This window comes from Leptidea sinapis, chromosome 34, assembly GCF_905404315.1.
Source record: "Leptidea sinapis chromosome 34, ilLepSina1.1, whole genome shotgun sequence".
NCBI lineage: Eukaryota > Metazoa > Arthropoda > Insecta > Lepidoptera > Pieridae > Leptidea > Leptidea sinapis.
This window is the reverse complement of record NC_066298.1, coordinates 10,764,905-10,789,918: the sequence shown is the minus strand read 5'-3', so window position 1 is coordinate 10,789,918 and position 25,014 is coordinate 10,764,905. Positions and strand designations below refer to the sequence as shown.

At 34.3% G+C, this 25,014-nt stretch overlaps 1 protein-coding gene across 2 annotated transcripts in view; it reads right to left on the bottom strand.

Annotated features, from left to right (window-relative positions):
* Positions 1-1,831: 1,831 nt before the first annotated feature.
* LOC126975070 (LIM and SH3 domain protein Lasp) overlaps positions 1,832-25,014 on the bottom strand; it is a 35,925-nt gene continuing 12,742 nt past the window's right edge. Inside the window, exons 2-8 of one of the 2 annotated variants that reach the window (XM_050822878.1) lie at positions 23,321-23,415; positions 20,624-20,756; positions 18,198-18,333; positions 16,199-16,732; positions 14,871-15,022; positions 10,101-10,148; positions 1,832-7,459 (exon numbers count right to left, since the gene is read on the bottom strand). In XM_050822878.1, the coding sequence (XP_050678835.1) occupies positions 7,319-7,459; positions 10,101-10,148; positions 14,871-15,022; positions 16,199-16,732; positions 18,198-18,333; positions 20,624-20,756; positions 23,321-23,415 (1,239 nt within the window). In that variant the 3' untranslated portion in view covers positions 1,832-7,318. The remainder of the gene's footprint in view (positions 7,460-10,100; positions 10,149-14,870; positions 15,023-16,198; positions 16,733-18,197; positions 18,334-20,623; positions 20,757-23,320; positions 23,416-25,014) is intronic. The other variant, XM_050822879.1, reaches the window with a different exon arrangement.

The following is a 25,014-nucleotide window of genomic DNA, read 5'->3' as shown; positions in this document are numbered from 1 at the left end:
CGGACACTACGTTAGCTTGGCGAAAGTGCGAACGTAAACAATTATCCTAATCTGTTCTCTAAACCAATTGATTTTATTAGATGTTTTACTAATTATTATTGTAAAATAATTTACCCTCATGCGGGCAAAGAAGTTTCACTTCAAAAATGATCCCAAATTCGTTCTCTGCACCCTCGAGAACCTTGGATACGATACCCATATTGTTGAAATCATAATTTTGCGCGGCGGCCATCTTGGATTTCAAAAATGATCCCAAAATAGTTCTTTGCACCCTCGATAACCTCGGATACGATACCCATATTTCTAAAATCATAATTTTGCGCGCCGGCCATCTTGGATTTCAAAAATGATCCCAAAATCGTTCTCTGCACCCTCGAAAACCTCGGATACGATACCCATATTGTTGAAATCATAATTTTGCGAGGCGGCCATCTTGGGTTTCAAAAATGATCCCAAAATTCTTCTCTGCACCCTCGATAGCCTCGGATACGATACCCATATTGTTGAAATCATAATTTTTCGCGGCGGCCATCTTAGATAAAAAACTGCGTTTACTGCACACGACGTTATGCGACAGAATTGCCGTTAAAAAGAGGGTAGATAAAAAACTGGGTGTTTTGGGGGCAAACTAAAATATTCTCTGTTAAAAGATTGTTTATAATTAGTTCAATCCCGCAAGATGGTGGAGTTTGATACCGACAGCTAGCGAGGTACGGTAAGCCAAGCGGGGGTCGCGCTTGGAAAGGAATTTTGTAACCTGATATTATGTGTAACAGCGAAGTCGGCGCGTCTAACTTTGTCCGTAATGGCCCGTAACAGCCCTAATCTGCTGTTCTTTGTAAAAAGGACAGCTCCTTTTGACACTATTACGTTGGTTGGATGAGCCTTGTTGATTTTCTTTTTAAATTCTACAGATACTCGGTTTCGGCCGATGCGCTTTATACCGTCCTTGGCTACACCCTTAATTTCATTATGGTGTAAAATGTGACCGAATTTAATTGGTCCAGGTATTATGCTGGAAGCAAGTTCACACTCTTTACTTACATGTACCAAAAAAGGAGCAACGTCCAGATCATAATACCGTTTTTTATCACCTTCATACTCAGGTAAGGTATAAATAGACTGAATGGATCCGACTATTTGAGAAACTGAATTTTTCTTGAGTAATTGAGATGATGCAGGATCTACGCCACCTTGTCTTTTCCTTGAAGGAAGGGTCGAATCTATGTTCATGGGAGATGGGTTACTAAGGGAATTTAAATCAGACGCCACCGATCATATTTACACAAACTCAATACTTACAATTATGTATGAGACAACACACTATTATAAACACACAAATTACTAATAAGACAATCAACAGAAATTAAAATGCAGCAAACACACACAACAGGTAAATTAAGTAAAATAACTTGTTTCAAGCACTCACCCCGACTACGACTTAAAACGGCCGAGAACATAAGATATTATTGTTTGCATCTCAATATTTGTTTATTAGGCCTCGAATAACGGCGGAGGTACAATAAACGTTCTTCGTCTTAATTAGGGACACATTTATTTTTTCTAAAAATGTAAATGGATTTTTAGCGGTATTTTTCTACCTCTTTGTTGTTACAAAAAAAAACTTCCTGTTAAATTGCAAAATACTTTGTTTATTCTCATATAATTTGCAGTTAGGTACTAACTTAGCTTAGTATATTATACTAACGTGTAATATTATTATGCACGTGTGTGTTATAGTTCCGTCTATAGCCCTTAGAACGATGAAATCAGGCTCACTTTACGGATATTCTATTTATGAAGTTTAAAGTTCAAAATAAAACGCTGCATATAGTTTAATAAAATATATAATGTATAAAGGCACTTTTACATCGGCTTATAATACTGTTACATACATAACAATCTTAAAGTACTTAGTCTTAAATACAGATGTCCTACAAAAATTGGAATAATTAGAATATACAATGTACGTAAAATACGCAGTTTTACGATTGGAAACAATAATATTAAAAGCAACTCCTGCCAAAGATATCCATTAAATATATTCCAATAGTGGATTATGGATAAAATACTTTCAAGAATTTGTTTATTTTGTAACATAGGTTTGGTTTTTAATGCTACGGCCACACCACTGACGACCCATATAGCCAGTGGTTAGTGCCCTGCTTACTGAGCTATCGGGTTCAAATCCCAGTAGATGCAAACATTTATATGATGAATATTGATTTTTGTTATTATTTCTTGTACCCATAGTACAGGCTATGCCTAGTTTGGGACAAGATAATTTGTGTAAATGTGTCACAATATCTAATTCTAATACTTATATAAAGTGCTGTTTTTGTTACCAAACTTCTCCGAAACGGCTGAACCGATTTGTATGCTTTGCAGCTCTGAGAATCGGCCAACATTTATTTTTATTAATTTGTATGGGAATACTACGTTTGCTGGGTCAGCTAGTTATATTATATTATGCAATTTCGTTATTCCATATTTGTATGATGTCCAGATGAAATCTGTGAAATGGCCACGGGTCAATTTTGGGTATTTGACACATGGCGCTAGCAGTCGCTTTCGTCGCCCTTATAATATTTGTATCTTTAAAAAAAACTATTGTTGTTTAGGAAAGTTTGGCCATAATTATAGCAATAATGTAGGAGTTTTTTATGGCTGTAATTTAACAATGGCGAACAATACGGCCTGCGGCGGAAAGCAATAGCTCCGGCTGCGGTCATCTTTCATTGGTAACCACAATATCACTGTCAGAGGAAATTTAAGTTTAGTTATTGCCATCAGTATTGCTGTAACAGATCAGTTGCCGGTAAGGTAGTGTGGCCGTAGCATGAGAATCAGTAAGACTTTACAAATAAAATATTTCTGCCACATTAATAAAGCTATATATTTATTAATAAGCAAAATGTAACAGTGATTTTTCCGATACTGGATGAACATAAAATGGTAGAAGTATATGGTTATAGTAACATACTTAATCATCTTAAAAACAACAATAATAATAAATTTAACGGCTAGTTGCATTAAAAGCCGTTTATTGTGATGAATAAAAACAGAGTAACATATAAGTAGGTACGACTGAGTATTGACAAATTTAATATGAAAATTTTGGCATTGGGAAAATGGTCACACATGTTGAAATATACTTTAACAACTGCTTTTATAAATCTTTAAATTCAATCGCTTTAATTTGATAGTAACAAAAATGTTGACCCGGCAGATGTGAAACGACTCAGTGATAAAAGAAATAAACATTTTGACTGTTGCATCTCAATATATTCTTGGTAATGTTCTATATGTTCATAAGCACATTAAGGAATTTGCTAGAAACTGCGACAATCATAATGTTAACATGAGGAATAAACATAAACTTGTTATGCCTACTACTCGGTTAAGTCGAGTTAGTAAGTCTTTAATTTGGCGATGTATATACTTTTACAACATGATCCCAGAAAATGTACAAAAGAAATGTGTTACGAAATTCTAAAGAATTGTTAAAAAACGTTTGTGTGGTAAAGGTTACTATAACATTAATAATGATTTTGTTAATGATACTACAGTCTGTGAATGAAGCGATCCTTGCCGCAAAACAAAAGAACCAAACGTTTAATTCACAATCGTCTCACCGAATATCGTCGCACACAAAATTTATTATAATATCCTAATTTAAATAAATTATATTTTAAGACCGAAGTGACGGGCGTTGTTTGTGCATCAATTAATAATATAATAAATAAATCTAAAAACTAAACAATTTATTTCTAACATATAAAAACATCTCGAAATATTGACATTATTATGATCTGGTGGCTACAATCTCAAAACGTAAACTATAATAATCAATTTGTAGTGAAATAACTTATCTTATTCAAGAGAACTTCCATCGGTCGAGAGTCGAGACAGCCTGTTCTTATTGGCAGTAAGCACTAATTTATATTTTGAGGAAAAAATACTACCGCTCGATTTCCCAATGCGGCAATACCAATGGTGTAGAAAGAGCATTGTTGGACATTAAAAGGGATGACTTCGCGCTTTCACTACGAAAATTCCAAGTCGAATCTAAAAGAACTGGCACCAAATGAACGTCTGTGCTTTATTAGGACAATGATAAAACTTGCAGTAAGTTTGTTAATTTCGTCCTCGTATAAATAAAAGTTCTCTATGATAAGGACATTGACTATAATATTATCAATTGAATTTGCTGGCACTTATTTGTATGTGCCGAAATATGTATATGCATACTGTGACTGTTCGATGTTTTCATCAAAATCAGCGTCTGACCATGTTCAAAATTTTCGAAAAGACTGTTGCACGCGACTGTACAATACAATGCACATCAAAAATAAAATAACTTAAAATTATTTGTTAAAGTAATTAATATTCATGATCAGTTTATTTCACATGCAACAAAATTTATCAAAATCCCTTTTAGGAATGCAATTTGATCGATTAATCTCAAAATTATTATGCCGTACCGATGATTGTCATGAGAAATCTAAACGTGACACTGCCGTCCATATATTGATTTTGACTGAATTAAGTCGTACTACAGTCTACAATTCTGAAGCTACAATCCCAATTCAGACTATCCCACTTCTGACAATAAACCAGACTATATTAGGGACTTGTATGAGTCAGAAAGCATTATATAGCCTGTTCGTTTAAGAACATTTTATACTATTAACGTAACAAGCTCATTTGCAAAACAATCACCCATTTTAATTTTTGTTCTAGCTGTTGCCCTATAAATATAACATAAAAGTCGTTTAGCATTACGTTTAGAATTCCCACCGAAATAAATAAAACGAATACATAACCCTCCGTAACTTAAAGTTAACTACACTTATTTACACGACCCAATACAATAAAGCAGGTACTTATCGTAAGTAAAGAAAGCACAAGCGTATCGCGTAAGTAGGTAAGTTATATGAAAAACACCTCCCAAAAAATATTGGAATGATTGATACAAGTTCCACCTGGAAAAATGTAAATTTCAGGTAAAATGGCGGATTGTCGTTTTTATACTGAACATCTTATTGCTCTATAATCTATAATATTATATTCATTTAAATGTTTATATCAAAACTGGGCAATATTTTAGTACAGTTTCATCATATATATTATTTTTGTAATTTTTCTTGGTAATAACAATAAGTTAATTGATGTTCAGAGCCTTGATATTAAGGCTGAGATCTATAGAGCGTACTCAGACTTTACTTACATAAAACTTAGCTAAGCGTAAGCTTAACACAAACTTTGATTTGGTACTTATAGCCATTTAACAGCTGAGATTATGATAAGTTTAAGCTGACTTATCTTAGATCTCGGTCTAAAAGTCGAAGTGTTTGCTAAAAATATAGCAAAAATGTTATTTTTATACAAAAGTGTATACTTTTCAAAAAATATTATAGATATATATAGAGATATATATACAAAAGTTATTGTCTATAAGCAATATATCGTAAATACAAAAGTAGTTAGGATATACGACATAAGTATTGCTAATATACTTTGTAATTATACACGATTATTATTATTGTTATAATGAATGTCAATCAATACTAGGTGCTCTAACTACAGACGTCGTCTAAAATAGAGTATTGTACTCATACTGTGTTATTTATAAACGCGAAGTAAACTTAATCCCAATTTAAAACTTTGTCTTTATCTTACCTTTGTCACTACACATGACAGAGCGAAGTAAATTTAAACTTGAAGTAACTTTACACTGCGTTTATAAATAAGACAGATATAGTACGCTAAAATACTTTTTTTTTTTATAAAAAACTGTCTGTAATAGCATGTACAATAACAAGATCTGATCAAGATCGCCGGAGTAAGATGGATGAGACCAGCGCAGGACCGACCGTGGTGGAGATCATTGTCCAGCAGTGGATGTCTTCCGATATGGAAGATTAACATAACAATAAGACTTGATTTACTGAACAATATAAAATGGGTACCAAATATAACTCATATCCATACTCGGGCGTTACTGACGCAGCCACGACAACTTAACAACAAAAAGATAATGTCAAGAAAAAGTTTGAAGAGAAAAAAAAATTACAAGTAATTGAAAGTATGACATAATTTTTAAAACTGTACCTACTCTAATTTGCCCTTTCTGAAAGAGTTGGCAACCCTAGCATATATGAGTGAGTAACATAAAGATTCCTTTCAGAGATAATAATAGTATGCGCTCTTGAGACCCGAATACTTTGGGAATTGCGAGTGAACGCCTTTAGTATAATCAAAAGCAGAAAATCTTCGCAATGTATTCACATTGTATATAAACATAAATTTAAGAATAAAAAATGCTGTATAATTAAATATATACAGAGTTTAAATTTGCGTCAAACTAAAAGTTTCAAATCGGTATTAATAAAGAACAAATACAATAAACTGAGGAATGCTTAACATTGTATTTAAAATGCAAATACTGCATCTACTATTACAAAACTCGTGGCATATTAGCGTAAACATTATGACGTGCAAAATATATCTATTTATTCGTCATTAAATGCCAAGGGTTATCACATCGCGGAAATCACAGAGTGTGAAAGAGCGCGCAATATTGGCAATACCGTTCTAACAGGGCGCACTTTGGCAATTGCGCTATTATTGTCTGGAATGCTAAACACTTACAAAACAACATGTTTTGAAATACAAATAGCCACCGCAATTGAGAAATTAATAATATATTTTATCTCTCTCTTCAAATAGTAACTTGTAACAAAACATGACAGTAGCATATTCATTTCGAGTTTGAGGTATATTTTAATGAATTTAAAACAGACCTAGAAATATATAAGTTATGCACGATTAAATAGTTAGTGCTATTAAAATATTATGATAAAATAGTAGAAAAAGCAATTAAAAATGGCGCAAAGTTTATGATAACTAGATAAAACGGGATTAACATCAATAAGATATGTACGTACTAAAATTGGCAATATCTAATTGGCATGATATTTACGATCACAAAATATTGGCTTGATATTTGTGAAACAATGAAATATGATAATATTTTATTTAATATCTCCGTGTTTATATTTTCATATAAATAAATAACTTGTATTAACGTTGTTGTTATGTATACAATAACGAAAAGTGGAATTAAATAAGTATAATAACAAAATGTGTTATAAATAAACAAATGAGGCATGAAATGCGTGAAACAACGATATGTGGCATGAAATACGTGAAATAACGAAATGTGGCATGAAATGAGTGAAATAACGAAATGTGGCATGAAATAACGAAATGTGGCATGAAATACGTGAAATAACAAAACGTGGAATAATGTTTTTCAATTAGAATAGTCCGGGGAGAGCTCGACATAGTTGGCTGGTAGCATTCCCGTGCGGCCAGTGCGCAGGACTTGGCCCGTCATCCACCCCTCATCGATGGAAGTCACGTTAGATATTAGGTCACCTTCACGGAACGAAACCTGTTGAATCAAAAGTGAAGTTAAACTAATTAAGTATTTATAATTTTATCGCACGCAGTCTTCTCACAATATTTAGAGTTGCAAGAAATATTTTTTTGGAATATGCAAATATTTATATAAAAAATATTAAACAGACAAAATATACTCAATAAAACTATTAATCAGGATGTGGGTAAAGTAACCATTTTAGTATTGCTTGATTATTATCGTGCTTTTGACACCTTAAATTTAACTCTATTGCTATCAAAATTAGCCTACTATGGACTCAGTGAAAATGCTATACAATGGTTTCATAGTTACCTCAGTCATAGAACTCAGAAAGTTGTAACCACAGAAGAAGATGGTAAAGTTCGCTATTCAGACTGTAGTAACATGAAAAGAGGAGTTCCACAGGGTTCTATATTAGGCCCTCTTTTATTTATTTTGTATAGTGCGGACATATTGCAAAATATAAAGCACTGTAAGTATCAAATGTATGCAGATGACATTCAACTATATTTATCTTTCAATCCTCACGACATAGTTGATGCAATCAATTTAATTAATTCAGATTTAAACGAAATTTACAAATGGTCAGAGAAAAACTCATTAATTCTCAACCCAGCTAAAACAAAATATATGATTTTCGGTACACAGAATGGTTTAAATACAATTGAGCGATACAATCTTGATATAAAAATTAATAATTATAAAATTGAACGTGTGCATGAAGCAAGAAATTTAGGACTGATAATGGATGAAAGTCTGCGATTCGAGAAATATATAAACTTGACAATTTCAAATTGTTTTTATCGTCTTAAAGTGTTATATAAATTAAGACAATACTTAAATTTAGAAACACGCATACGTCTGTGTGATGCTCTCGTCCTTTCTAAATTTAATTATATGGACACCGTTTATGGCCCACGACTACTTAGTAAAACTAAAAATGCCATACAGCGAGTGCAAAATGCGTGCGCTAGATTTTGTTGGAATATTCCTCCCCGTAGTCACGTTACACCATATCTCAAAGAGGCAAAAGTACTCAAGATGGACGGAAGAAGGCATTTACACCTTGCTGTGTTACTCTTTGGCATAATTGCTTGGAAAACACCAGCATACTTATATCAAAAGTTAGAATGGCTTGGACAGCATAAAGCTTTGAATGTGGATACGAGGTCAGCTTTTCGTATATTAGCTATTCCTAGCCACCGAACTGCTGCGTTTCGGGGAAGTTTTAGATATCAAGCCACCAAGTGCTGGAATAATTTGCCACCTCCACTTCAACTTAGTAATACCATTCAAAATTTCAAAATAAAATCTAAAAATTACCTACTTAATGATATTTATAAACCTGTTTAACTGCTTGTACCTCTTTTAAGTTTAATATTATAATATTAACATTTATACTAACCATAATATATATTAAAACTTATTTATTATGAATAACCTCATTTTTTATGATTTTTCCGTCGTTAAGATCTACATGATCTTCTTTTAACGTTAAATTTTTTTTTTTATATATATTTTTTTAAGAGTTAAATTAAAAAATTAGATCTATACTGCATTTATTTATTTATATTCATAATTATAATTTAAAAATTACTAGTCGCTGCTACTCCCAGACTCAATAATGTTGGGGCTACTGAAAACCAGTACTACATTGGCACCAGCGTGGTGCCAACTTTGCAGCATTGCAGCTTTTTACTGAGTTAGCTCCATTTGGTGACATTCACTGCCGCACAGTACCTTTTTCGTTTTAAGCTATAAATTGTATTATTTAATTTGTTTTATTTGTTATTTCTAAGAAATTATTACTTATTTTGGTTTGTATCATTTTAATAATTGTGTGGTGGTGGTTTTTGTTATCAATAAATTTTTATTCTATTCTATTCTATTAATCAACAAACTAACACGAGGGAGGCTTGGTTCAAATTGACATTTGATGCCATACGTTTACGTCAAATTAGCTCTGATCAGAATATCACAGAAAGTCTGCGCTTTTCAAGAAAAAATTCTTGTTCAAATTAAAATAATCATACACCATAATTCCCAGGTAATAAAGTTTATCCTATTTTTATTACTTATCTATTGTCGTGTAACGAATTCTCACTGGGAATTATTGATGCGCAGTAAATAACTTATAACTTAACGAGGCAGAACTAGTATAGACTAGGACAAACCAGTTTATCCTGAAATGTATTATTAGGCTCAACTAGTTCAGCCTAGACGGGTTTGGCCGGTCACCTTGAGACATAAGATGTTAAGTCTCATTTGTCCAGTAATTTCACTTACGGCGCCCTTCAAACTGAAATAACATTTTGCACATTCTTCAAAAAGGTGCCGTTGTGGTATCCATAATATAGCTGGCATTCTGTGCACAGAAGCCTCCCACTGGTAAATGCCCTTAGTCGCCTCTTAAGACACCTTTGGGCCTGGAACTTGCCTGTTATTTTTATGCCCCAGGGAAGCACAGGGCAAAATAAAAAATAATATAAAACGACTCCTTTCACGTTTATACTCAACGAAATAATAGATACAATCCGATTGTAACCGGTAATAACTTTAAATTATGAACCGGTTCCAAGCCTTGGCTAGTTCAGCATTCAGACTATAGAAAAATAGATATTGTCCAGCATTTAGCAAATAAAAAAATATGTACCTCATCACTATCATTTGCTTCATAGTCGTACATCGCGATGTATACCGTCTGTAAAAAAAAAGAATTTTACAATATAAAAAAATATAAATGACTAGGTATATTGATTTAAATCAATATTTATATAATAGCGGGCTTTTTTTTTCATCAAAAATATGTTTTACAATTAAAGTAACATTTACAAAGTAACATTGTACAATTAAACTTATTATTTAATAGCCTGAGGGCGGTCGCTCCATTCCCAATCTGTGGTATCATTAAGAAAGTCATTTATGTTATAGTAACCTTTACCACACAAACGTTTTTAACAATTCTTTTGAATAACATAATACTTTTGTTTTGAACATTTCCTGGGATCTTGTTGTAAAAGCATATACATCGCCCCACAAAAGACTTACTAACTCGACTTAGCCGAGTAGTAGGCATCATCAGTTTATGTCTGTTCCTGGTGTTAACATTATGGTTATGACAGTTTCTGGCAAATTCACTTATGTGCCTATGAACATACATTACATTATCAAGAATATATTGAGAAGCAACAGTCAAGATGTTAATTTCTTTGAATTTTGCTCTCAGTGATTCTCTAGGACCTAGGTTATAAATAGCGTGAATAGCCCTCTTCTGCAGCACAAATATTGTACTAATATCGGCAGCGTTGCCCCATACAAATATACCATAGGACATATTACTATGGAAATAACTAAAGTATACTAGTCGCGCCGTATGTAAAAGAAATGAAATGAAATGAAATGAAATGATTTATTTGTATGAATCGTGGTAACATAGTTGTTAACAATTAATTGGTGTACAGCACAATTCGCCAATATATCGGCATACAAATATTTGATTGTCAATATTGGAATATCATATTTAATTTATACTTATACGTTCTTAATACACATTACATAGCTTTAATTCAATGAGATAATATAAAATAAACATTAGTTTGTAGGTACCTCTCAAAAATTACATTTGAATACTATTATTTTTGGCTAAAGAATTCTTTTAAACTATAAAAGCATTTATCTATTAGCCATAATTTTAATTTTTTATGCATTAATGTTTTAGGCATCTCTCTAATATTCTTTGGAAGGTGGTTAAATACCCTAATACACATAACATTTGCGTTATTTTGATGAAGCGCTGTTCTACAGTATGGCATCAGAAGGCGAGTTGGATCTCTTAATCCTAATATGGAATAGTCCTTTGCTGGTTTAAAAAGTTCACCATGTTTTTTAATGAACATACAAATTTCTAATATATATAGACCAGTAAGCGTTAACAGACGGTGCTTTTTGAATAATGGTCTACACGATTCTAGAGGACTGACATTGCATAAAGCTCTTATACATTTTTTTTGTGCCAGAAAAACATTTGAAATATTAGTGGAGTTTCCCCATAGTATTAACCCGTACCGTAAAACTGACGCAATATAACCGTGGTATGCAGTAAGTGCAGCATTAAAGGATACAGTTTGTCTGAGCCTTCTTAAAGCGAAAACGAACTTATTTATTTTGCCTGCCACTGTATCACATTGAGCTTTCCAGTTACAATTGCAATCTAATATAATGCCTAAAAATTTTATTGTGTTTGTTTCTTTAATCGTTAGGTCACTGTGTGTTATATTTAGAGATTTATGTATTGTTTTATAATTAGAAAATTGTATATATTTAGTTTTTGTCATATTAGCGAATAAATTATTCTCATTAAACCATGTCAATATAGTTTCTAAATTTTTATTAATAGTCATATTATAATTATTTATCGCTTTATGCTCGTCAGGAATAATTATGGATATGTCATCTGCAAATAATACACAGTTATAGTCAACCACATCGGGTAAATCATTCAAATAAATTAAAAACAGTAAGGGTCCCATAAGACTTCCTTGAGGAACTCCAAATTTACTAATTAAATAGGGTGACTTGTATGTAGTCATCTCCAGTTTCTCATTTATGTTATTTATTTCTTCAATTTGTTGTCTATCGGCTAAATAACTTTCAATCCATTTTAGAGCAGGGCCTCTTATACCATATTTTTCACATTTATATATTAAGATATGATGATCAACAAAATCGAATGCTTTTGACATATCAAAAAAGGTTGATATAACAGGTACTTTCTTGTTAATACATGTAGTTATTTCTTCTATTAAGTAATAAGCAGCCAAAGTAGTTGATTTGTTTGCTTGAAATCCAGTTTGTTCTTTTTTTATAATATTATGTTTATTTAGAAAATGCATTATTCTTACATACATTGCTTTTTCCATTATCTTTGAGAAAATAGATATAAGAGTAATTGGCCGATAATTATTGATATCGGTTTTAGTACCCTTTTTGAGTAAAGGCTTAATAACAGATAACTTTAAGCTTTCTGGAAAGACACCCTGTGAAAAGGATATATTAATTAAGTAAGTCAAAATATGAGAGATATTGTGCTTACAGTGTTTGAGTATATGTGTAGATATGGAATCATAACCTGTTGCCTTTGTATTTTTAAGAGAATTTATTATCTTTATTACTTCGTTTTCGGAACATGGAGAGAGAAATATACTATTATTGATTGCATTTATTTTGTATTTATATTGATTATTCCAATTATGATTACAATTTTTAGTCAAATCAATAAAGGAATTATTAAATGTTTTTGCAATGTCTGATGGATTTGTTATATCAACGTCGTTATAACGAATTAGGTCAATACAATTTTTAGCTATCATATTATTATGACTACCTTTTTTCTTTATTATATCCCATGTAGCTTTAGTTTTATTTTTTGAGTTTTGTATATATTGATTATTTAGATGTCTCTTAGAGCAGTCAATACAAGACCGTAATATTTTGCTATATTTTTTTAACTTTATCTTACTTTCATGAGACTTTGATTTGTAGTGATTAAATCTCAACTGTCTTTTCTTAATACAAGCTACCTTAATACCTTTTGATATCCATTTATTATTGCCAACATAATTGGACATTTTCTTATTATATATGGGAAAGCAAAGATCGTATAACAGGCAGAAAAAATCATGAAAATTTTTGAAGGCCGTATTGGCATTTGACTCATTTAATACATCGATCCAATTTAGAGATTGTAAGTACATATTAAATTTATGTATATTTTCTTGACAATAATCCCTAATTTTTATAGACCAATTTTTCGGTTTATTTATAAATATTTTCGGTAAACTTACTAGTTGGCATGATTCATGATCCGATAGAAAAAGTTTAATTACTTTGCCTTCCACTGTAGGAATATTTGTCGCTATTATATCTAGGCATGCTTGTTGTCGAGTTGGTTCCGTTATATTTATATTAATATTGAAATTACTTAATAGATTTTGAAATAATTTTGATATCTGATTTTCTTTTAATATATCAATGTTAAAGTCTCCGGCTAATATAATCTTTTTATTATTATTGATGGTTAATTTATGGAGAAGTAGTTCTAATTTTTCAAAAAATAAAGTAATATTTGAGTTTGGTGTCCTGTATATACAAACAATGTAGCAATTTATCGCTCTTACTTCAACAGCACAACATTGTATGTCAGTTAATTGTCTAATCTTTTTAACCGCGTATGCTGCAGAACTAAGTCTGTTCGCCAATCCTTCAATATGGGGGCCCCATTGTAATTTGGAATCTAGAGTTATGAGAAAGAAATATAGCAACCAAGAAATATAGCAGATTCCACCGGTTCTATCACCTCTCCGTTTAACAAAACATTTGCATTTTTGACATTTGGTACGGTAAATTTAATGTATTTAGTTTTCTTGTTATTTAACAATAGGTTATTAGCGCTAAACCAGTACACAATGTCAGATAATATTATATTCAAGAGGGATTCGTCGTACCGCATGACATCAGGCAGCTAAGGAATGTAATTGCTACGCTTTGGAAGCGTATTCCACAAGAAACAATTAGGAATAGCATCGATAGTATGCCCGGACGCATACAAGCTGTATTTTAGCAACAGGTTTCCACACATGATATTTTACTTTTAATTTTTATTTTTATGTTAAAATGTTTATGTTTTATGTTTTCAGCCTGCTTTATTATTTAATGACCAGATCATATCAGCCGGAAGACGTCCACTGCTGGACAAAGGCCTCCGCCAAAGATCGCCATTACGATAAGTGTCTGTCATGTTTTTTTCTGGGGGGGTTTTGCCGTAATCGCCGCGATTGACAGGCGAGATGGCGATCGCAGTAGATATTGATGCTGCTGCCTATGTATTCCTTAGTCGCCTCTTACTGTTCACTGACACCCACGGGAGGAGATGCGGTGGTGCTATTCTGATGGGACACGACACGCACGATAGTGTTTAAAGTTGGATTATAAAGGTAAAGATACGTACCCTACGTATCATATGACGGCAATCCAATGGATTTTTTTTCAACCGACTTCAAAAAGAATGTGTAAGTATTAGGTACTTTTACGTTCGTTTACGGACCGATATGTTTTATTTTATTAGTATGTTCAAGGTTGCTGTCCTTATGGGTAGGAGTACGCGTGTTATTCGTTAACACGAGGAACAAACAAACATGTTATCCCTACTACTCGGTTAAGTCCAGTTAATAAATCTTTTATTGGGCGATGTATATGCTTTTACTATATGATTCCAGAAAATGTACAAAATAAATGTGGTACGAAATTTAAAAGAATTTTTAAAAAACGTTTGTGTGGGAACGGTTACTAAAGCATAAAAGATTTTGTTAATGATACAATTTTCCAATTTTGAATAAAAATATTTGAATTTGAAACATTAGGTTACCTGATTCGCGTGGTTATTGGGGCGTGGCTTGCCCGCGTTGTTCGGCACGAGCTCGCCGGCGAGCGGGTCCATGTCGGTGACGCGGCCGATGTATCGCGTCTGCTGTTGGTGCTGTTGGTGCTGTTGGTGCTGTTGTTGCGGCTGATGGCCACCTGGGACATATCATCTTATTAATTAAACCAGCAATTCTTGTATCATACATATTAATACTTTATGTGACTGCATATTGAAGGCCATGAAACACAAGTATTTTAATGAGTAATTATGTACAGTTACATACACTACGTTATCTACCCACTATTATAAGCCTCCATGATGCATACAGAACCACATATTACGACCACCACCAAATGTACTGTTTTGTTAGAACAAATTTATAATCTATTTTATTATCATATTTTATTATATTATAATCTAGAAGGCATCCTGTGCAATGGAGCCTCCCACTTGTAATAAAATAATGACTCCTAATGTTTAAGTCATGTGCAGTTCTCTGATACGATGATTCTACCTTCGTCAAATAAATTGAAGAGAAATGTTAATTTCGTAACTTTGAGACAATTTCATAATGTAGTTTATTTATTTAACAATTTTCTTATGGGACCCAAAACAATTCATTCTCCAAGTATTAAATAAGAACAAACAGACACAAAGAACACACCACCACCAATGAATCATAAAAAAATGTAATGACAATGAAACGGATATTCCAGTACATCAGAGCATATAATATATAATTGTAATAGTTAAATTCTTCTTTGTAGTAAATTCTATCATTTTGGTAGAACCAAATTTTACTTTAGGTTAGATTTTCAAATACTGCAGTATCTAGTTTTTTTATCGAAATAATTGTAATAATCTGATACAACAATAAAGTTCAACAGTGCAGCCATTCAGAGAATGAACACTACATGAATAAATAAAATTACTTCCACCAATTATTTTGTCTAAACTGAAGTTGAAAATCTGATTTTCACTATTTTTATTTTTATTTCTAGTTACTTTAAGTTATGTAAAAAACGATATATATAAATTAATTATGAGGTCCAATTGATAGGTAATCGAACGTTGTTACGTGTTGAGACACCGTTTAGAATACTGATCTGAGATCCTTAACAGCAGTGTTTATTTATCAAGCAATTATTTTTACAATATATATGATTTATTCGATTATTATAATAAAATAAAAATATACTAAAATAATTAATGTATAATTAATAACTAATGACACCCCTAGGTATATCTAGTAATAGCTGCTACCGCGACTTCGCTATTTATAATTTTAATTAAGATTATAATATAATATGCTCTAATAACCGCTCACTTACCTCGTTTGTCGTTGGAGCTATTATAAATCAGCGTTGAAGACGCCCTCTGGGTATTCGGGACAGCCCTAGGGCCGTCACTCAGAGGATCATAGTCTTGGATCCTCCCAATCTTCTGATTTCCATAGTTCTGGTTTGGGTGTACCTGGCTCTGATAAACCTGGCTGTGACTCGAGTAATGCTGATTCTGGCTGGCGTGGTTAGGAGCTTGATTCGCGTAATTTTGGTTTTGAGCCGCGTAGGTATGGTTTTGGTTCGCGTAACTCTGTGTTTGCGCTACGTAAGTCTGGTTTTGGTTTGCATGAGTCTGGTTGTAGTTCTGCGGTTGGTTTGCGTATTGACTCGGTGGAGGGCAGTTCGACTGTGAGGCGAATTCTTCCGGTTTCGGGTAGTATTCTTCTTGGCGTATTTCTTGGTACTGCCGGTTCTGTTGCGCCGGAGTTTGGTAATGGTTCTTGGGCGGTAGATTCGGTGCGTTAAGCATTTCCGTAGCGTACGAGTCGATCTGATGCTGGTAGTTATCATTTGAGGCGATCTCTAAATGAATGATGAATGTTAGGAACTCACAAAGCCTTGATTACATTATCAAAATGAAAATTTGAAAATGACAGATGTCAAACACACAAACAACATAAAAATCGGTGCAAAACAATGATATGTGAATATTGTGATATAAAACGTTGACACACGATTACTTAAGCACTATTAACAATCTTGGCAAAATTAAACAACGCATGGCCCTTTTAACAAGCATCTGTTTGATATATAGATATCACTGACAGTACTCTGTGCAGGGCCTGCATGGAGGCGCAGAAGAGACGGCAGCCGGGGTCATCGAGGAATCTTCCCGAGGTCATAGGTACACCATGCTTGATGATTTACCTCGAGGAGTTGTGACTGCAAGTCTTGTAGAGTTGCACAAAGTAGTCCGTGACTCTATCTTCAATAGGTTTCCGTGTATTTAAAATAGTAACAGACATTTGTAGTATTACAACGTCATCCATATGTCCAGCTTCAGTTATCCTCCTGCATCAAATATGATTGAATTTGTTTTGAGTGCAGAAGTAAGCTATGGAACTAAAGTTACACATAGCGAGGCAAGTGACGAAGAAGGGAAACAATAGTTCTCTATTCTCTCCCCCGGCTGACCTGGCTCTTTTGTTCGCTGTCATTATTTGTATGTAGACACCGCCTTATTAATTGTCTATAATATAATTAAATGCTATATTTGTTCTTTGCGCGAGTCAGATTGGATTTAGTCCGGTTTTTTAACGTTCTTTGAAAATTTGTGGTTAATTGATTAGCGATAGCGCTTCAGTATTCAGGTGCCACTCCCAGTAATGTTAATTTAGACACATCAATAACACAGACCCTTTATGTATATGTATTGATTACTCATACTTATATTTCTACTCTTCTGTCCATCGCGGCCCAGACGACGCAAGGGACTGAAGCCGATGGAAACAAAAAGGTCACTCCAAGTGTGGACCACTTGTTGATGACCACGATCCTCAGTCATGAAGGAACGACTAGAGAGAGAGATAATTATTCTACTCTAACGATTGGTTTAAGACCTGGTCAATTCCTATATTTAATAATATGGACGCAATATGGAGGGAATCATATAAGGTTTGAATATGCAAGAATGGGTCATACGGCATCAGACTGTTTTTTTTTTTTGGAAGAGGAGGACTAACAAGCGGACGGGTCACCTGATGTTAAGTGATCACCCCCTCCACATTCTCTTGCAACACCAGAACAATCACAAGAGCATTGATGGTCTTTAAAGAGGTTGCACGCGCATTTTTTGAAGGTACCCATGTGGTCCGAGAACCTTCTAAAAAAATATGCACTCGTACATTACAAAAACATCATCCATATAAATTTTCATAGATACAGGCGAACTAGTGTAGTGAAATGAATCGAATAAGGTAGCTTAATGTAGACGTAGCGAAATACAACGTCCCGGTAGTGTAAGCTTAACATAATAAAAACAACATACCGACAATCTCCCCATTCTCGTTGATCTGCCGCAGCCTCTCCATCTGCGCCTTCTTCTCTAGATCGCCGTGGTACGCCACGTTGCTAATAATCTTCGTGTTCGCTTTGATTCGCAGCGTCTCAGGGTCATCTGCCACCTGGAATTTCATGAACCTTTAGTTACTCGTAGGCAGGGCACCTATTACGAAAATCGAAATACGTAGTTTCGGTCGGAAACGAAAGAACGACGAACTTCGATTTAAATCCTATTACCAAAGTACTTCGGATCCGTATAGTGCGGACGTAATTCGTTTCGGAACTATAGACATAAAAAAAAGTGTACAAAGATGATATGAATGTACATACTTATATTACCGGTAAATCGTGCCAAAACCGATAACAAATTAGAAATTTACAAATAAGTTTTTCGTTATGTTAACATGTATTTAAATAATGGAATTGCTTTATATTCCGTTTAAGTTATCTATTTAAAAAATAATCCTATTTTACTGCAAGAAATTATGCTTTATTAGTTAAATTAAATTTGAAGTATCATGTCATCTACTGCATTATATTTTTATTTAGTCTGTGGTAGTTTAACATACTTTCGCGGTTTTTTAGTTTAAATTTTTTCAGAAGTAAAGTGAAAGTTATATGCGAGTAAGTATTATTTAGAATAGAATAGAATAGAAACATTTATAGTGGCTTTATTAGTATAATCTCTTCACAAAGTTTTTCAAATAAAGTATGATTATGGCGATAATTCATAACAATTTAGGGAATCAACCATCGGGAATTTGTTTATTTAATAAATATTGCCGGAGTCGACGTCGCTCTCTTGCTCTTTCAAGGTTTTCTTCGTACAAGAAGACCTCTTCGTACATTAAAAAACGTGCCATTTTATAATAAAATAAATGTGTTTTATCTAAAACGAAACATATAAGTCTGTCGTTAAAAGTGACGTTGTTGTTACGACCATAACAATGTCAAACAACGAAAACGTATGTGTCGAGTGAATTTAGGAATAAGCTAAACGAAAGACAAAATGTCTAATCTCGAACTTCGTTTCGATCTTCGGATTCGAAACACTTTCGTAATAGAAAAATGTACGATCCGTCAACCGAAACTTCGTATTTCGATTTTCGTAATAGGGCTCCAGATTCGTTTTCACTTAACCCGTTATACGATACTTCATCTTTGTTTATTTGCACGTCAATTTACACGAAATCAATCTTATTAGGGTCATTTTCAAAATTGTTAGCAAGGAATTCACTTTAGAGTGCCCATCTCTGGAAATTAGTTTATACTTAACTACTTTCTTTGAAACGAAAGTTGTTTGTTTACAGCATGTTTCATTACGTAGGTTGTACACGTGGTAGAGTCCTAATTCTCCAGGTACTGCAATTAGGGGAGTAAGTAGATTATATCCGGCCTTAAAAATAATGTTAGCATTTTATCTTAATTTTAACGCAACGATATCCCTGAAAAGAAAGTTTAAAAAAAGCCAATTTTGTCAAACCTATACATTTTAAAGAACTGATTTTTATATATGGCACCAAACTAAAAGATCGTCGAAATAAAAAAATCTTTACTAATAATTCTGTTAAGATCAACAAAACTGTGTCTCCTCTACTCTAGATGTCTTCAGAGTTCTTGACTCAGAGTCGGCGAAACAAATTTGGCGGAATGAACACCAAATATCATCTGATTCATATTTGAAATAGCAACGGATTTTTTCATCAATTCGTTCTTTTACAAAACAAATAGTTTGGAAATGACGGAGTTATAAGGTAACGGTAAATGTAAACATCAAATTTTACTGATACCCGATCGTAAGATTGTAAACCGAGAAAAAAAACGATTCAAAATCCGTTTATAAGTTTGAGAGTTACGATGTCAGAGATAAATCTACACACGTCAAACTTATAAAAACTACTACTTTTGCGTCGGCCGGATCGTGATAGTCTTCTCAAACACGAAGAACGATAAGTGTAATAAATTTTTAATAAACCTACCAGGTACGTTATTAGACGAAGTAATAATGTTAAAAATAGTAAAGTATGTATTTTTTTCTTCTGTAAACGTTCGAATTGTTGTGTAGTATAGGTTTTGTGTGATTGGTTATTGACCATACACCCACAAGTAAATAGCTAAGTCGTGTGAATATGGCTGAAGAATGAGTGGATTAACTAATTAATGAATGTATTATGAATACACCGCGCGCGGATGCGGCTGCTCAACGAAACCAGGATTCTCATTTAATTGTGAACCGCAACGCACGTGACTCTTTTATTACGACTGAATAAACTAATTCGTAATTTTTTTATGAATCTATAGCAGCTGCCAACTGAGTACAATCTAAAATGATTCTTATTAGCAAGCAGCTAAACGAGTTATGTCTGTATAATATTGTGTTGTAATTAACTTTACTATCGCCAGATTACTAACCTGTGTGAATTTTCCTTTACTCTTCTCGAAGTCGGCGTGATATTTCACGTTGCTCTGTATCTTCGTGTTCTCAGCGATTCGTTTGAGCTCGGGTGTCTCCGCCATAGTCGTGTGCTTCGCTTTTGGCACATGTCTGAAATTATTCAAGTTTATTTATTGGTAATCAACAGCGTTACAGTAAACGTTAATAAACAATAATATATAACATAATTCTTAAGGCCATTATAGATTACTCATATTGACAATATTATAATAAGTTATTTCCATTAAAAGTAGTATACCTCTTTGAATTTGTATGATGTATTAGAAACGCAGTTTTATTTTGAGAGATATCCACAGAGTTGCCAAGGGTGTTGTAAGAGGAAACCTAGGGTATTTACCAGTGGGAGGCTTCTTTGCACAGGATGCCGGCTAGATTATGGGTACTACAACGGCGCCATTTTCTGCCAAATAGTAATGTGTAAGCATTATTGTGTTTCAATCTGAAGGGCGACGGTGCGAATGACTGGTCAAATGAGACTGAATATCTTATGTCGAGCGCTGTTGTAGTGCCACTCAGAATTTTTGGGTTTTTCAAGAATCCTGAGCGACTCTGCATTGTAATGGGCAGAGCGTATCAATTACCATCAGCTGAACGTCCAGCTCGTCTCACAAGAACAACACACCCAATGAAGGTTTATTTTATCTATGCTTACAATTGAGTAATTTACTTCTTACTGGTTGTCATGGAGTTGTCATTATTTATTGCTCCAACAGGATAAGCAGTAATACAGTTTCTTAATAACACAGATATCTTTTAGGGTTTCGTTCCAATTATAGGTGCAAGTCGAAATCGAATTTTAGTTGGTTAAGTCAGATTTTATAATGGCATCAGCAAAACCTTTTAAATATTCGGGATACGGTTTTTAATGCGGTCTAGGAATTAGCTTGGAGTGTCTCTCTCTGGGGTCGTTCCGTCATGAGGATCGTGGTCAGCATTATGGTTGCACCTGTAGTGGATGATCTGCCTCCACCGAAATCTGTCCAGTGCCTCTCCTACAACCGTGGAGAATTTGGATAACGAGTCTGTAGTCCAATTTGGTTCAGAACGACCACGCAATTTTTCCCTTCGGTATTTCTAACCATAATAATTTTTTCTAAGCTTTCGTCGCCGCTGCGCTCGGAGTAATATCAAATAAAATATTTTCAACGCAACAGCCAATTTAAAATAATGTCCGACGGTATGTAAGTACTATTTGCTGACACAGGTGTCGCTACTGTATCGTAATCAGCCATTTACACAATTACATGAACGCATAACAGACATAATAGCGGTATTCGCTGAAGCGTCAAATGAAAGCTGGACCATTCCGCACACTTTTACTGTCTCGCACATCTGCTCACTTTCCAATCATTTTTTTGAATGGACGGCTACACTCCATTTAAGACAGAATATATTATACATACCCGCTCCCTAGGGTTGCCGCCAGTCGTGCTTAAAAATAAAGTGTTCAGTACTATTCCTCATGTTCGTAAGTACATGATGCACCTGCATACGTCCATACTGACTTCTTGACACCAATTATGCTCATCAAAATAAAACAAAAAGACTTTCGATTTACCAAACTAAATATACTAGTAGGTGGAAGTCGTCTACGAAATCAGACACCCCCACTTCTTCCTGAAAAGGTGGCAACCCCCAAGGTATTTTTATAAATAAGAGGAGACAAACGTATACAAATGACTTAGGCTTTCTTTAGTGTTAATTCCGCCAATATGGAGTCTCGTGCCAGATTTTGGCGAGACAACACGTCCTGAGGATGCCTCGTGTAGAGGCGAAACACGTGTCGAATTGTTTTAAAAACAAATATTGGCGGAATTAACACTAAAGAAAGCCTAAGTCATTTGTATAATTATGGATTTCCGCAAAGTAACGCCTAATTCAATAAAAAAGGAGACAAACGGACCAGAATATGGGAAGAGAAGTGGTGAGGCGACCACCCATGGATATTCGCAACACCAACGTCAAGAAATGCGTTTCTGGCTTTTAAATTAGGAGTATGCTCTATGCTTCAAGATCCCTAACCCACATGGGAAAGGAAATGCTGAGGCAACCGTCCATGCAACACCAACGTCAAGAGATGCGTTCATAGCCTTAAATTGGGAGCATGGTAAGCTTGAAGGTCCTAAGTCGTATCAGTTCAGGAAAGCTGCAACCGGTAATTGATTCCAAAGAATGGCTGTGCGAGGTAAGAAGTTTCTCGCATAAGGCGCGGTTGTTGAATGCCGGTCGTCAACATGATAGGGGTGGAATTTGCATTTTGACGTAATGGCGGTGGAATTCATGTGGCTGGTGGCAATCCGAACAACTCCTCTGAACGGTAGAAGATGCAGAGAGACCCCACATCTCTACGCAACGCCAAAGAATCAAGTCTTTCGAAGATGAATTGATCGTCGATGAATCGACCCGGACGCTCTTCGTTGTATGCGGTCAAATGGAAGAAGGTGGTACTGGGGAACGCCCACCCAGAGGTGAGAACAGTAAAATAAATTTGCCGAGCAAATAATCCGAAAAGTAGAAAATCTGGAAGTAATTGTGTGTTACTAAATTACTAGTTTGTTGGAAGGTGATAAAAATGGCGACTTGACTAGTTCTTTTACATATCGTTTGATTTATGCATTATTTTTATTATATTTATGAAAAAATAATATACGTACGATTCGCAGTAAGGTAGTTTCCCGTAGCCTTTGTACGTCCTCATGTTAAGCGTCATTCCACATTCTTGACATTTGAAGCAACCTTTGTGCCACACCTGTAACACAAATATGCATCCATTAAATACTGATGCTCGAAATCCCGCGCGAATGCTAATTCCGCGGTCATCTGGCTTCGTAGAAGCTGGGCGTGATAAACAGAGCACGGCAAGGCTTCAAGCCGGCCCACATTGTATCGCTTCATATATTCTACATATGGAGTATTCCTGTCATCTTTTGTCTGGCGTACCCCAGAATCAGCTCGAACTGCAACGCAGGGCTGCTCGAATTGTCGGGATCCAGTGTTCTGTGAGCTAGATCACCTGGCGTTGCGTAGAGACGTCGATTCATTGTGTGTCTGCTGCATCTATCACAGGAAGTGTTTAGATCAGCGGCTGACATGATTCCTGCCGCCGGATTCTATCTTAGCACGACACTCCACAAATTAGTTCTTATTATTCTTACAAGCCCATTCAATCTGTGGAATTAGCTTCCTTGTGTTTACGGAACGATACGACATCGGTATCTTCAATAAAAGGACGTACACCTTACTTAAAGGCCGGCAACGCTCCTGTGATTCCACTGGTGTTGCAAGAGAATGTGAGCGGCGGTGATTCAGACGACCCGTACGCTCGATTGTCGCCTATACCATAAAAAACATCAAATACAATAGCAGTCACATTGTTACAATTTGTAGGCACTAGACGACTTCGAGGGACTCTAACACCATACTATATTTACTTTACTCTTACGAGGAAAGTAGAAACATTTTATCATAATTTAATTTAAGGCAGAGTGCGTATGTTATGAAGTATTTTTAACAGCTTTTATCAAAGATTTAGGCTGAAACATGATTTTAATGTAATTTGTAGAATCTAATTTCGTCAAATTATTAGGCTCGTTTGACAAATAAAGACAAATTGAACATTAAAAGTAACGCTGACTTTAACATAGATTGCGGAATGTGTGGCACGATCATTTACTTTGGCATTGTTAAAGTTAAAAAGTGACATACTCTCACAACGTTCAAAGTGGGATCTTAGGCAATCAATTCAATATCGACTATCAATTTATTTGAAACTTTTGACAGCTTGCTATTGACGTTAACCATAGCTTTAACCGAAGATTGGACGGTTACAGTTACCAGGTAAAGTTATGACGTCATCTAAAAATAGTCAAATTGGGCGACACAAATTTTTGGAGGTTTAATTACTGTTTTTTTAGGTTTAATTCGATCCTTAGAGACTAAATGAGATTCAGTACAATATTATGTCACTGTTTTTTAGAGTTTTAATTCAGTCCCTAGAGACTGAACGAGATTCAGTACAATATTATATCACTGTTTTTAAGAGTTGTAATTCAGTCCCTAGAGACTGAACGAGATTCAGTACAATATTATATCACTGTTTTTAAGAGTTGTAATTCAGTCCCTAGAGACTGAACGAGATTCAGTACAATATTATATCACTGTTTTTAAGAGTTTTAATTCAGTCCCTAGAGACTGAACGAGATTCAGTACAATATTATATCAATGTTTTTAAGAGTTTTAATTCAGTCCCTAGAGACTGAACGAGATTCAGTACAATATTATATCACTGTTTTTAAGAGTTTTAATTCAGTCCCTAGAGACTGAACGAGATTCAGTACAATATTATATC